At 29.6% G+C, this 12,788-nt stretch overlaps 2 protein-coding genes across 2 annotated transcripts; one reads left to right on the top strand and one right to left on the bottom strand.

The window, feature by feature from the left end:
- Positions 1-417: 417 nt before the first annotated feature.
- Positions 418-9,694, top strand: LOC115874261 (dnaJ homolog subfamily C member 28). The gene is made up of 6 exons (XM_030889361.1): positions 418-660; positions 713-844; positions 902-994; positions 1,053-1,252; positions 1,314-1,461; positions 7,288-9,694. Exons 1-6 carry the CDS (start codon positions 550-552, stop codon positions 7,702-7,704), a joined length of 1,101 nt encoding a protein of 366 aa, XP_030745221.1. The 5' UTR covers positions 418-549; the 3' UTR covers positions 7,705-9,694.
- A 1,215-nt stretch (positions 9,695-10,909) lies between these two features.
- Positions 10,910-12,788, bottom strand: LOC115874262 (SUZ domain-containing protein 1). The gene is made up of 5 exons (XM_030889362.1): positions 12,679-12,788; positions 12,513-12,619; positions 12,344-12,396; positions 11,955-12,200; positions 10,910-11,734 (listed from the first exon to the last, which is right to left on the bottom strand). Exons 2-5 carry the CDS (start codon positions 12,576-12,578, stop codon positions 11,641-11,643), a joined length of 459 nt encoding a protein of 152 aa, XP_030745222.1. The 5' UTR covers positions 12,579-12,619; positions 12,679-12,788; the 3' UTR covers positions 10,910-11,640.

Here is a 12,788-nt window from a genome sequence, read left to right as displayed (position 1 = left end):
ATATTAAGTTGTTATACCCGAGACAAAGCTGAGATGCCGAAATAGAATTATTGTATAATTATTAATGAATATTGAGTCTGAATTATATTAGGTAAATACAATTTGAGTAAAAGAAGTAAAAGACAGATTAAAAGTAAAAACAACGTTCATTTCCATTGCAATTTGCAAAGCAGATTAACTTTGACATGTAATATACTTTATTATTAATTATAATTTTACATAAACTAAGATTAGTAGCTAATTAAAATTATTTAAGTTATATTTATAATTTTTATGACCATCATTAGAAAATGGTCTTTAAACTGATGGCAATATCGGTTAACTACTATTTAAAACAATAGGCAACGTTGGCATATCTCAACCAATGAAAAGCTCCAATCACAAATTTGCACCAAATCATCTGATTTGTCAATTTGATTAACGTCAAAAACATATGTTAAGTGTTTATTTTTATTTTTGGTTTATTTTGCTTGGCTCTTATATAATTTTAATAGTATGATAATATTGATAACTACGTAATTTATAACAACGAAAAGTATGTAGTGTGAAATGGCTTTGCTTTTTAAACATCCTGTAAGATCTTTAAAATTACCTAACGGTTGCTGGAGAATGTATTTTACTGACAAAATTAAGAAAAAAATAGACGAAAAAGAAATAAAGGTAAACAGATAAATAGAACTAAAAGAAATTGACTGCATTATTGACCTTTTAGAGGTGCTGTAACATACTTGGTGTAGAAGAATCAAGTAACCTGGAACAGATAAGAATTGCTTATCTTGATATGGTTAAAAGATATCATCCAGATAGTGGTACAGAAGAAGCAAGGGCTGAAAAGTTTCATGAAGTATGTGACTAATAGTATTACGGATTCTACCTATTTTTACCAAAATTTTGCCTTTAGATTGATAAGGCCTTTCGAATTTTAGTGGATAAAACTAAATTAAGCCATAATACTACTGAAGAATGTAATGTAGTTCAAGAACAAGATATAAAGGTTTGGGTATATATAGAAAGAATCAATGTTAGATTGTTGATTTTATGATGTGTTCTAGCATACTGCTCCGCAACACAGACAATATTTAAGTTTTGGTGGCTTAGGTGCAGGAAATCCATTTCAAAGGGAAAAACAATATACAAAAATTCGTGCTTCACAAGCAGCACAAAACGTATACAACCATAGAATAAGTAAGGTTACTGCTGAAGAACATGCTCTTCTAGATAAAGTTCCTTTAAAACATAAAATTAAAACAAAGTAAAACTTTTTGAGAAACAAAATGATACACATAATATTAATATTTGCTTTTTTTTAATAGATATGGCTTTGAAAGATTAGTTGAAGACTTAATCCAAGAATCTATGTCAAAAGGGGAATTTGATAATTTAAAAAATACTGGTAAACCTTTACCAAGTTATGAAAGTCGTAATCCATATGTGGATTTTATCACACACAAATTAAATGAAGTAAAGTTGATTTACAAATAGAGTAAATTTGGGTAATATGGAATATCATTCTTATTTTCCTATATCGGGTGCGTCTTAAAAAGTGGCTCACGCCTGTACAGGGTGGGTCACATTCGACGCTTTTAAATGGAAACACTCTTTTCTATAGGAGATAGACGAAAACTAATATCGGTGTCTGGAGCTCAATTTTCATCAAAAACATGATTGTGAAAACCGCACATCAATATCTGTTACCGTATCGGAGTTATGGGGTGTTTTTCAAAAATGTGCATTTTTAACAAATCGTAACTTTTTTACTATGGAAAATTTTGTATTTCTATGAAAACATTTCCAAAGCACTTTTTTACGCAGAATTTAATGGTTTAAGTATATTTTTTTTAAATTAATAATTTAAGAGTTATCAACAGAAAAATTGATTTTCTATTTGGGACACCTTCTATATTTTTAATTAACTGAAAAGAATTTAAAATACCTTTCCAAAAATGTAGCACACTTCATATTTTTTAATAATCCCCTTCGATATACAAAATTTTTAAAAGTTCGCCACTTTTAACTAGTAGGCTTTGGACCCCTTATTGATGATATGCCGTTAATGGAACCCGAAAACATATTTTACTAGCAAAACGACGCACCGCCTCTGAACGCTGAAGTTATCAGCAAATTTTTGCAGCCAATTTCAAGAATAATTGAATAGCTAACCAAGATCCCAGCCGTTGGCCGTCGAGGCCGCCTGACTTAGTGCCCATGGATCTAATCCTATGGATATATTTGCGGAAGAATAAAGGTTCCTTATTCTTCCGCATAATCTAGACAAGAATTAGAAATACTTAGCAGTTATGAAAGGGGACCTTTCACCCCCACTGAGTTAATGAATTCCGCGAGAAATCAAAAACTGCCCCGTCTATCCATAACAGAATATGGTAAAATATTATAAAATTCTGCATCTCTCATAGCAAATATTATTTTTGTTTTAATGGATGCTCACAGCTAGAATTTTTTTGCATTACAGCTGGTGCCGTTCAAAACCTACATTTTTAAAACGGGCGAATTTTTATATACTCTATACTCTATATCTCGAAGAGGAATCGAGCAAAATATCAAGTGTGGTATATTTTTGGAAAGGTAATTTTAAATTCTTTTCAATAAATTAAAAATATACAGGGTGTCCCATATAAAAAATCAAATTTTCTGCTGATAATTCTTAAATTATTAATTTTAAAAAAATTATACTTAAACCATTAAATTCTACGTAAAAAGATGCTTTGGAAATGTTTTCATAAAAATACAAAATTTTCCATAGCAAAAAAGTTTTTGAAAAACACCCCGTAACTCCGAAACGGTAACAGATATCGATATGCGGTTTTCACGATCATGTTTTTGACAAAAATTGAGCTCCAGACACCGATATTAGTTTTTGTCTATCTCCTACAGAAAAGGGTGTTTCTATTTAAAAGCGTCGAATTTGAGCCACTCTGTACCTTTTTTATTTTTTCAGATAAATAAACGAGTTTTGATATGTTAGTATACGACATAAATTAGAATTGATTGCGTATTCAATTGTTTTTGGTCACTTCCTGTTTCACCGGAAATGACTACACCTTTTGATTTTTAAATGGCACCTTTGGTATATTTTTACTTTATTCAGTAGAAAATGGCACTCTGAATAGAATGACATATCATATGTCAACTTTTGACATTTGCGCTTAAGAAAAATTGTATTCTAAATTTCAATCTAGAGTGCCATGGATGTGTTAAAAACACTAATTTTTAATCAAGGAGCCTTGGAAAAATTGATTTGATTGTTTAATGTTTTTAAACAGCATATTATTAAAATTTAAGCCAAAGCAATTAACTAAATACATAATAAATAAATACTATTTAATAAATACCAATATAATAAATACCATTTAAATAACTACACTATTAAAATTTTAACAACTCTGGTAAAAAAGTTTGGCCACCTCCAATTTGTACTTTTCAGTATTAAGACGGACGGCCATTGCGAGCGAAACTAAACTAAGCCAAGCGAAGATAAGATTTGTAAAAATAAGGTCCCATACTTTTAAATGCATCAGCGGCCACTTGAGCGAAACTAAACGAAAATATATGAAGGAAGATGAAGGAAGAATCGTAGAAATCGTAGTTTAGTTTCGCTCGTTTTAGTTCGTGACAGGTTCCAGCGAATTTTTCGCAGCGATTAGTTCTATGATAGCAGAGAAACAATACGAAAACGCAGCTAACTTAACTGACTACCGAGCGAAAATCGTTCCCAGTGGCCGATGAAACTTATTTTCGTTTAGTTACCGTTTGTTTTTATATTCTTAGGTTAGTTGGTTAGTTTAGTTACGCTCGCAGTGGCCGCCTGCCTTTACAAACGCTGACTTACATACTGCCATTACTCGCTGACGAGTATTTGACACGCATCAGAAGATGGTTATGCAAAGCGTTTTCTTTCATGAGCTTTTCTGTGACTGAAAAGCCCGATACGTGATGTTATCTCTCTTCCGCACTCCGGACATTCAAAAATCTCATTACTTCGTTGCCTCTTTACTTTTTGGTTGTCAATATGTTGACTGAGTTTACAATTCTTCTCCATTGCGTTCTATTGTGCGCTGCTTCCCCCCAGTGATTCTGCATGCTTATCCCCTTTAAGTTTTCATGGAAAATATCCTTGTACCTTTTGAGTTGTCCACCCGGTTTCCTCTTACCGTCTACAAGCTCACCGTAAAGAAGAGATTTCGGTAAGCAGTTTTCATGCATCCTCAATACGTGACCAGCCCATCTTAAGCGGGATTTAGCTATCATGGCTTCAGCGCTCTTGCAGCTAGCTTTTTCAAGGACCGATACGTTTGAGGCAGGGTGGTACCATTTGATTAACTGATAATAACTAATGAACGATAACTAATTAACAGTAGTCTAAAGTGTCTCTGTTGCAACTTGTTTAATGTGTTCATGTGTCGGCGGTACGGCACCCAGATTTCGCTCCCATATAACATGGTAGGGATTATAATTGCTCGGTACACTGCAAGTTTCGTTTTTGTGTTCAAGTGTCATGATTCTAGAAAATCCTGTCTTTATACGCAGAAAGAAAAAAATCGTGGGTGTTTGGGAAGGCTCGAAAGGAAACATGTTTTTGCGACGTTTCGCGACTTTATTGTCGCTTCTTCAGGCATCAAAACATATTACGACACAAACCGAGCATCGGTGTACGTCGAGCAAAAAATACCCGTTAAGTTTTTGTTCTCTCTTCCGTATGTGGCTTAGTGTTGGCGGTTGGAATCGCCATGAATGTTTTTAGGCAAAATATGGATTAATATGTTTTGGTGCCTGAAGAAGCGACAATAAAGTCGCGAAACGTCGCAAAAACATTGTTTCCTTTCGAGCCTTCCCAAACACCCACGATTTTTTTCTTTCTGCGTACTAATTATTACTGGGAACTAACAATAATCATACCTGTCTTTATATTTCCAGAATGCTCTCGAGGCGCTGCTAATTCTGTGCTGAATTTCAGAGTCGATATTACGAACGACTGAGAGATTGGCCTTCGTGTTTTTTCGATTATGCGAACTATGGTTCATCTATTAATGGTCTTTTAACTATTAGAACATATTTTACATGCGATTGAAAATACAGGGTGTTTCAACAAACATGTGCCATCTCTCGTGGGGAGATTCCTCACGTAAAATAACGGTCTTTGTTTCGTAGCTACAGGGTGTTAAAGTCTTAATAATCTTTCGATTTATTATAATAAGTACTTTTAGTGATTCGAATTAAATTTTGATGGTAAAAGTTACTATAAGTGCTACATATTTTAATGCTAAAAAAGTGTCGATAAATTCATCAGGGGCGTACATATGGATTATCACTGGAATATTTTTCAAAAAAAAAATCCGCCACTGACTTCTTTTCTTTTGATATCAAAATTGTATAGGTCTTTTAATGCCAATTAAAAGTTATCTCTTAATATTTTGTTGAATTCGGCCTTGATAAGATAAACGCAATTTTATTAATCACAATAAATAAAATTAAAATAAAATTAATAAATTATACAGGGTGGCGCACCTCATTCGCCTCGGTTGATTATACGAAAACGAAAAGATGTAGAAACAACATATTTTATGGGTATATGTGGAAAGGTAATGTGCATAATTTAAAATTATTTTGAAATGTACAGGGTGTGTTAGAACTAAGATCTATACCAAAGTTATATTTTTTCTTATGGAACACCCAGTATTTTATTTCATTTTTGGATTCTTGAACATAAAATAAGGCCTTTATTATAAGGGTTTAATATGTTTAAAAGCTTTGGTTTTTGAGATATTTAAAGATATTTAAATATGCATGCCATAATAAAAAAGTTTGTCAACACCTTGTACATTACTTTTCAAAATTAATTCTTGTGCTGAGTTTCAGGCCAGAGAAATAAACTTTACTAAAAAACTGTATTGCTTCCTAAAATGTATACAGGGGTATCAAAAATTGCTGGTCTATTTTAAGTATTTATTTTACATAAAAACTTCGTTATTTCAAATGCAACACTATGTATTTTTTTAAATAAGTCGAAGCAGATTTAAATGCTCTTTCAAACTATATTAGGGTTTTCTATACCTATCTGGCTCAGATTTTGAATAAAAAGCGATTTTTCAATAAAATTCTAATCAAGATGGCTGGTGTCGCCATGGCAATTTTCTAGTGACATTTAGTAGATATTTTCAAAATCGATATTAGTTTATGGACTTTATTTAAATTTATATAACAGGTTATTTTTATTTAATTTACCTACAATAAGGTTAATAAGTAACTCTAGTAAGTATTTATTATTTTATCAAGAAAAATGAACCAGTATCTGCTGGCGGAAGGAATGGATATGTTACTAGTGATTTTATTTTGTGAGAACACACAAACATTTTGCGAGGACACATATTTTATGTGGCCTGAAGGGTTTATGCTCAAAGATATACAAATAGGAATTTTCTTGACAAGCGTTCCTTGAAAAACTACTTTTTCTCTTTCGCAGAGCTGATAGTGTGGCCACCCTGTATATTTTATATTTATTATTACTATTAGTTCAACCCTTAGGTTCAACCCACAGCTATTTCAAATAAAAAAATAATGACATTTAAGATAGTTAACAAAAAACATAATTTTAAAAAGTTTTAACATCCTGTAACTCTAAAACTACGCATTACCATACCCATGTTTATAGGGACTTTTTTCATATTTTTTGATGAGGAATCAATGAGTACTTATTTAAAACTTTCGCAAGTTAATGATATTATTTTTTTTAAAGGTTGTTATTAGACTTGGATCAAGGCAAATTAATAAGATTCCGTTTATATCATCAAGGAGGCCGAAATCGACAAAATATCAAGGGACGACTTTTAATTTAGACGGCATTAAATTGCTTACACTATTTCGCTAACAAGAGAAAAAAGAAGTCAGTGGCGTACATGATTTTTTTTAAATATTCCAGTGATAACCACGCACGTCCCTGGTGAATATGTTGACATTTTTTTAGCTTTAAAATATATTACATTATAGTAACTTTTACCGTCAAAATTTCATTCGAAACACTAAAAGTACCTGGAAGAAAATTATAATAAATCGAAAAAATATTAAGACTTTAACACCCTGTAGCTACGGAACAAAGCAGAATCGGACATACGTTGATATGAAAAATAAATCTTATTTTTACGTGAGGAATCCCCCCACTAGAGATGGCACATCTTTTTTGAAACACCCTGTATAGAGGATCCCATATAACCCGAATTTACTCTATAGATAAAAATCTTATTTATTCTCGTCTGTGATATTTATTCTTATTAGGTTTTAATTGATAATGGATTTACGCCAGAATGGATTTTACTTCAAAAAGAAATACGCGAGGATATCCTGATCCTTAGAAAGAACTTATTCACTGAAAGACAATATTTTGGACCGTATCCATTAACAATAGAAGACAATATTGAGTGGAGCGAACAAGTATATAAATATAAGGAACTAGTCAATAAAATAAATAAAAAAATTGCCAAATTTAATCTAGTCGTACCTATTTTAAATAAACAAATGATCCCGATATGTTTAGAAAAAGAAGCCCAAAAAGCAATAGTCATTGGACAAGGATATGAAGATTTAAGATCGGAGTCTTCAACTGTAAAAGATTCACACAGAAAAATTGACCAATCTTCTAGCAAAACTGACGGTTTGTTGAGTATTTTCTCTTTGTTTTTTAAAGGACAATAAACAGAGATTGTAAAATCTATTGAGACAATAGTCTTTAATATAAAGGGTGTAAATGAATAAGTGAGAAAAGTCAGCTTGAACTACAGTTACTTGTATTTTAGAATCTAATATAAACTTTTTAATTTTAGAATAAAGTATGAAAAACTTTTTTACAATCAAGTATAAATTTGTAATATAGAATCAAGTATAAACTTTTGATTTTCGAATAAAGTTGGGCAAACTTGTATTTTAGAATAAAGTATGAAAAACTTGGATTTTAGAATCAAGTATAAACTTTCGATTTTAGAATTAAATAGGAAGAATTTTATAATTAAGTATGATGTAGGTATGTTAGGCAAAAAGAGACGCGCATCAGAATCATATTAAAGAGCCACTGTAGTGGAAAATATAATCTTTATTTTGACATACTGTATTTACCTAAAATACCGCTTTATGCTAACGCCATGTTAGAGCTAGCAAGTAGCTAGCCAAAGGAGCTAGCTTTACTTTATCCTATACGCAGTCGGCCACGTCTAGCTAACAAACAACTTGATTTGACAAGACCGACATAGCTAAGACATGTATACCGACCCAAAACAAATAACTTCGTAGGGAAACGCCATATGAAAACAAATCGCACCTATTTATTTATACCCTGTATAAATGATACGGGATTGACTAGGTAGTTTTCAACCGTTAAATTAAAATAATTTTTAAATGGTTTTTATCAGATGACCAAAATAATATCTTATTTATTTCAAATAAAAATGACTCCCAATAAACAAACATTGACGTATAATGATGTTTTTTGTTAAAAACTTTTGCCAAACGTGTGTGTAAATATATTTTTCTATCGATTAGTAAATAACAATATTTGTTTGTGAAAATTGGGAGCGTATTTATTTTATTTATTTTTCATTTTTATTCAAGATATACAATTTCAAAAAAGTACTCTTGACAACTATAGCCTTATCTTTGGTCTTAAGAGCAAAAGAATACACATGACAGTTTGATATTTTATTTCAAAGTAGATTTTTTCTGTAATCAAACTATAGGTATTCTGTAGTCTATTCCATCTGAATAGATTATAGCTAGTAAGATTTATAAATAATAAAAGTAGATTTTGTTTCTGTTACAGATTACTTCTTTGTTTATTGTCCTATATTACGTTTTCTATCCACCCTTTGCAATAAGTATCTAATTATTTTGTTAAATTGTGGTAATGAGTTAAAAGATAATAATTAAATAAAAAATTATATTTTGATTTAAATTGCACAACCAAACATACAAAGTAATCAACAGTAAACAAAGTGATATGAATAGTTATAGGTATAATTAAACATATTAGTAAAAAAAATAAGTTCATAAATATATTTGGCAAATAAGACATCAATGTGATGTAAACTTAATCTATAGATGAAAGAAAGTTGTCAATTTTTTAACACAGAGTAAACATGAATTGTGATCAGAGTATAAAATATGTCTAACAATTTTCTTTATACGTTAAAATATTATTGTATAGTGAGTTGATTATTATAAGGTTTTTTTGCCATATTAAAAGGCCTGTAATATTTAACATAAATATATTAATTTGATTGCTACGAATTTACTTGCATTAATTTAAATATAACTATTGTATTTGTGTACAAGTAAAATCAAACACGCAATAAAATTACAAACTATTGATTTTATAAACCTCTTCCAAAAACCTTTCTGAGAATAATCCAATAAATAAAATTCTGAAAATCAAAACAGAAATTAGTAAATTAAAATGGGAACGCAATTTAAAGATCAAATTTATATTGATAAGAAATTATTAAGCAATTTTTTATGCTACATTTTACATGCGAATGATACTGAATTACTCTAAAGTTAAATTTTGGAAGCAGTTTACGCATATATAAATATAAAAATATGATTAAATATTTTTTTTAAATCAAGTTAATAGTAACAGAATACATATTATTGTAAAATCGACCTATATTGAAATTAATTTTATTTACATATATAATTATATGTTCTTTATTCATCCGGTTTTACTTCAGTATTTTCTTCAATAAGTTTTTGAAGCACGCCATTTAATGCCTTAAATTACGGTCTGTTCAAAGAGAATACAATTTTTAATTTGTTGTCTGTCGAAATAGTCCCTTCGCTCACTGGACAGACTTTTGGATTTTAGAAGCAAATAGGACAAACTTGGATTTTAGAATCAAGTAGAAAAACTTGTATTTTAGAATCAAGTATAACTTCTTTATTTTAGAATCAAGTAGGAAAAACTTGGATCTGGAGAATCTCTGTAGTATAAACTTTTTAATTTTTAAATAAATTAGGAGAAACTTAGATTTTAGAATCAAGTATAACCTTTTGATTTTAAAATTAAGTAGGATAAACTTGGATTTTAGAAACAAGAACAAATTGGATTTTAAAATCAAGTATAAACTTTTAATTTTAGAATCAAGTTTGGACAAACTTGTATTTTAGAATCAAGTATGGAAAACTTGTATTTTAGAATCAAGTATAAACTTTCGATTTTAGAATTAAGTAGAACCAACTTGGATTTTAGAATCAAGTATAAATTTTCAATTTTAGAATCAAGTTAGACAAACTTGTATTTTAGAATCTAGTATAAACTTTTTAATTTCAGAATAAACTATGAATAACTTGGATTTTAGAATCAAGTATAAATTTTCAATTTTAGAATAAAGTAGGAAAAATTTGGATTTTATAATTAAGTATGATGTAGGTATATTAGGCAAAAAGAGACGCGCATCAGAATCATATTAAGGTGCCACTGCAGTGCAAAATATAATCTTTATTTTGACATGCTGTATTCACCTAAAATACCGCTTTATGCTAACGCATTGTTAATTCTACTTTGAGGTGAACAATGATAATTAGTACATTGCAAAATTAATAAAGTAGCTAGCAAGTACAACACCTCCAAAGATAGATATCTAATACAGCAAAATAATCTCAATCACTGCCATAGTATAGAAATATGTTGTTATAAAAACAAAATCTGAACTAAGATAAACAAAAATATCAATTCCATTGATATCCATCAGTTTCATTATATAGTCTGTCTAATGAGAGATAATGTGACGATAGATGCTAAAAGTAGAATGTATTTTATCTTTTTTTGGATGTCATCTGTTCAAATAGTCTCTTTTCTCACTTGGCAGACCATAGTGTTTCATGGCATGAAAATAAATTATACATATGCTTATACCCTCTTCTTGTTTAGAAATATCATAAAAAAGATAATAGAAAAATTACCCATTACAGCACTGTTATTGGTGCTTTATCAAGTCTTATCATTACTGTTTTCTTGACAGTATTATTATATAATGAGCACTTTAAAAAATAATGTCTTTAAATTTACAATTTTTACAAAAATAATTTATAAGAATTTTATTATCAATAATGTACAGTGCAAAAATTTAAATACCTAAAGTTATTAATGTATATATAATGGGAATCCTATTATATTAACATTTAAAATGTCTATTAATCTGAGCAGTTTGATTAGTAGTTTTAAAAAAATGCAATAGTGAAAAGAAATAACATTAAACTAAAAGTAATCCTTAAAAATATACAATACAAAATCTGGATAAATATTACCTAAAACTACATTGCATGAGAATTAAACATAATCATCAAAAAAAGCTCAAATGCGTAATAAAAATTTTAAAATAAGTGTTTCTTACTTAACTCAGTAAGGAAAATGTCCTTTACTTACAAGCTTTAAACAAATATCTTTTGAGGATCTCTTTTCCTTAATTTGATTTTATAAAAGGCGTAGGCACTTTTAAAGGCATTTCACGTAACACAACAAAGTTCTTTTTCACAAAGAAATGTGAATTATCTAAACCGTATAAAAAATTGGAGATAAGTTCGTACAAAGCATGTAACTAAAGTGACCCATTATTAATTAAAAACAATTTACTATTCTTAGTACTACCTACGGATATTAAAGCCTCTTGTACCATCAGGACCTCTTGGTGATCTCACTACATTATCAATTTCTGGTCTTGTTTTAACTATACTTATCCTAAAAAAATTGATATAATTATTTAATAGGCATATCTTTTGTTAAATACAAGGTTTTCTGAGATATATTTTAAATTTTAGTTTCTGAAACTTAAGTATGTTCTTGAAGTATTCTCCATACCGAATAAATCAACCTAGTACCTAGGTATTTAAAAATACACAAGATAATATTGAAGAAATTATAAATATAAACTTTGCTAATTAGTAGAAGAAAATAGTACCTTTCTTCTGGTTTTTCTGAACTAGCTTCACCTAAAATTCTCAATCGAGCTTCAGCATATTCTTGTTCTCGTTGTTGCAATGTCTTTTTAGGTACAATTTTCTTAATATCAGTAGTATTTTGTGCACCTTTGACAGGTCTCTTTAAAATCTTCACGGTAGGTTCAATGGGTGCATATTGAGATCTTAAGGCATCGTCACTTGCAAGAGTTACCTTGATTGGACCCTTCTCTATATTTCCGTTTAAACTAAAAATAAATAAATAAACTGCAGTTACTTATATAATTATCAAATATATCATATTTCAAAGGAAAAAAATAATCAGAATATTCAACTAGACACTTTCCAAATGTACAAAATTAGTTATTGACGTAATAAATTTTGCATTTACCTAGAATCTTCAAGACTGGGCATGATTAAATTGTTAACTTTCTTTTCTAAAACCTAAAAAAATGTATGGGTTTAACCTCAAATTAACGCAAGTCTTTGAGGTTTACGAATTCAAAAGAGAATTTATAAACATATTTGTGATTAACGCGATAAAATAGTGCACAACTTACATCAGTCTCATCAATATCTTCCCAATTATCTATTTCCACAAACTCGTTTTGATCTTTAGCAGCCATTATATTGGCCCATTTGTCATGAACTTGTTATACATCTCATACTATAAAATAAGTCCCTATAATTGTTTAATAGTTTACAATTTGAAGTAAATATTCTTACCATTTAAATTCTTTCATAGCAAAGTTTATATTCGATTTTTAATTTTGTTAAAAAATCCTTACTAAATTAGGATGGTATTTGTAAATGTCTGACATGTGTCAAATAAGTGG

The sequence above is a fragment of the Sitophilus oryzae genome, unplaced genomic scaffold (assembly GCF_002938485.1).
Source record: "Sitophilus oryzae breed Bouriz unplaced genomic scaffold, Soryzae_2.0 scaffold_125_pilon_pilon, whole genome shotgun sequence".
NCBI lineage: Eukaryota > Metazoa > Arthropoda > Insecta > Coleoptera > Curculionidae > Sitophilus > Sitophilus oryzae.
This window is presented reverse-complemented; position numbering and strand designations above follow the sequence as displayed.

What these genes read in the sequence shown, in the direction of transcription:
- LOC115874262 (XM_030889362.1), bottom strand. Translation starts at nt 12,578, where the DNA reads ATGGCTGCTAAAGATCAAAACGAGTTTGTGGAAATAGATAATTGGGAA. An exon ending in AAGATATTGATGAGACTGAT is followed by an intron (nt 12,397 to 12,512) that starts GTAAGTTGTGCA and finishes ACATTTTTTTAG; the next exon opens with GTTTTAGAAAAGAAAGTTAA. An exon ending in TCAGAAAAACCAGAAGAAAG is followed by an intron (nt 11,735 to 11,954) that starts GTACTATTTTCT and finishes CAATTTTTTTAG; the next exon opens with GATAAGTATAGTTAAAACAA.
- LOC115874261 (XM_030889361.1), top strand. Translation starts at nt 550, where the DNA reads ATGGCTTTGCTTTTTAAACATCCTGTAAGATCTTTAAAATTACCTAAC. An exon ending in TAGACGAAAAAGAAATAAAG is followed by an intron (nt 661 to 712) that starts GTAAACAGATAA and finishes TTGACCTTTTAG; the next exon opens with AGGTGCTGTAACATACTTGG. An exon ending in GGGCTGAAAAGTTTCATGAA is followed by an intron (nt 845 to 901) that starts GTATGTGACTAA and finishes TTTTGCCTTTAG; the next exon opens with ATTGATAAGGCCTTTCGAAT.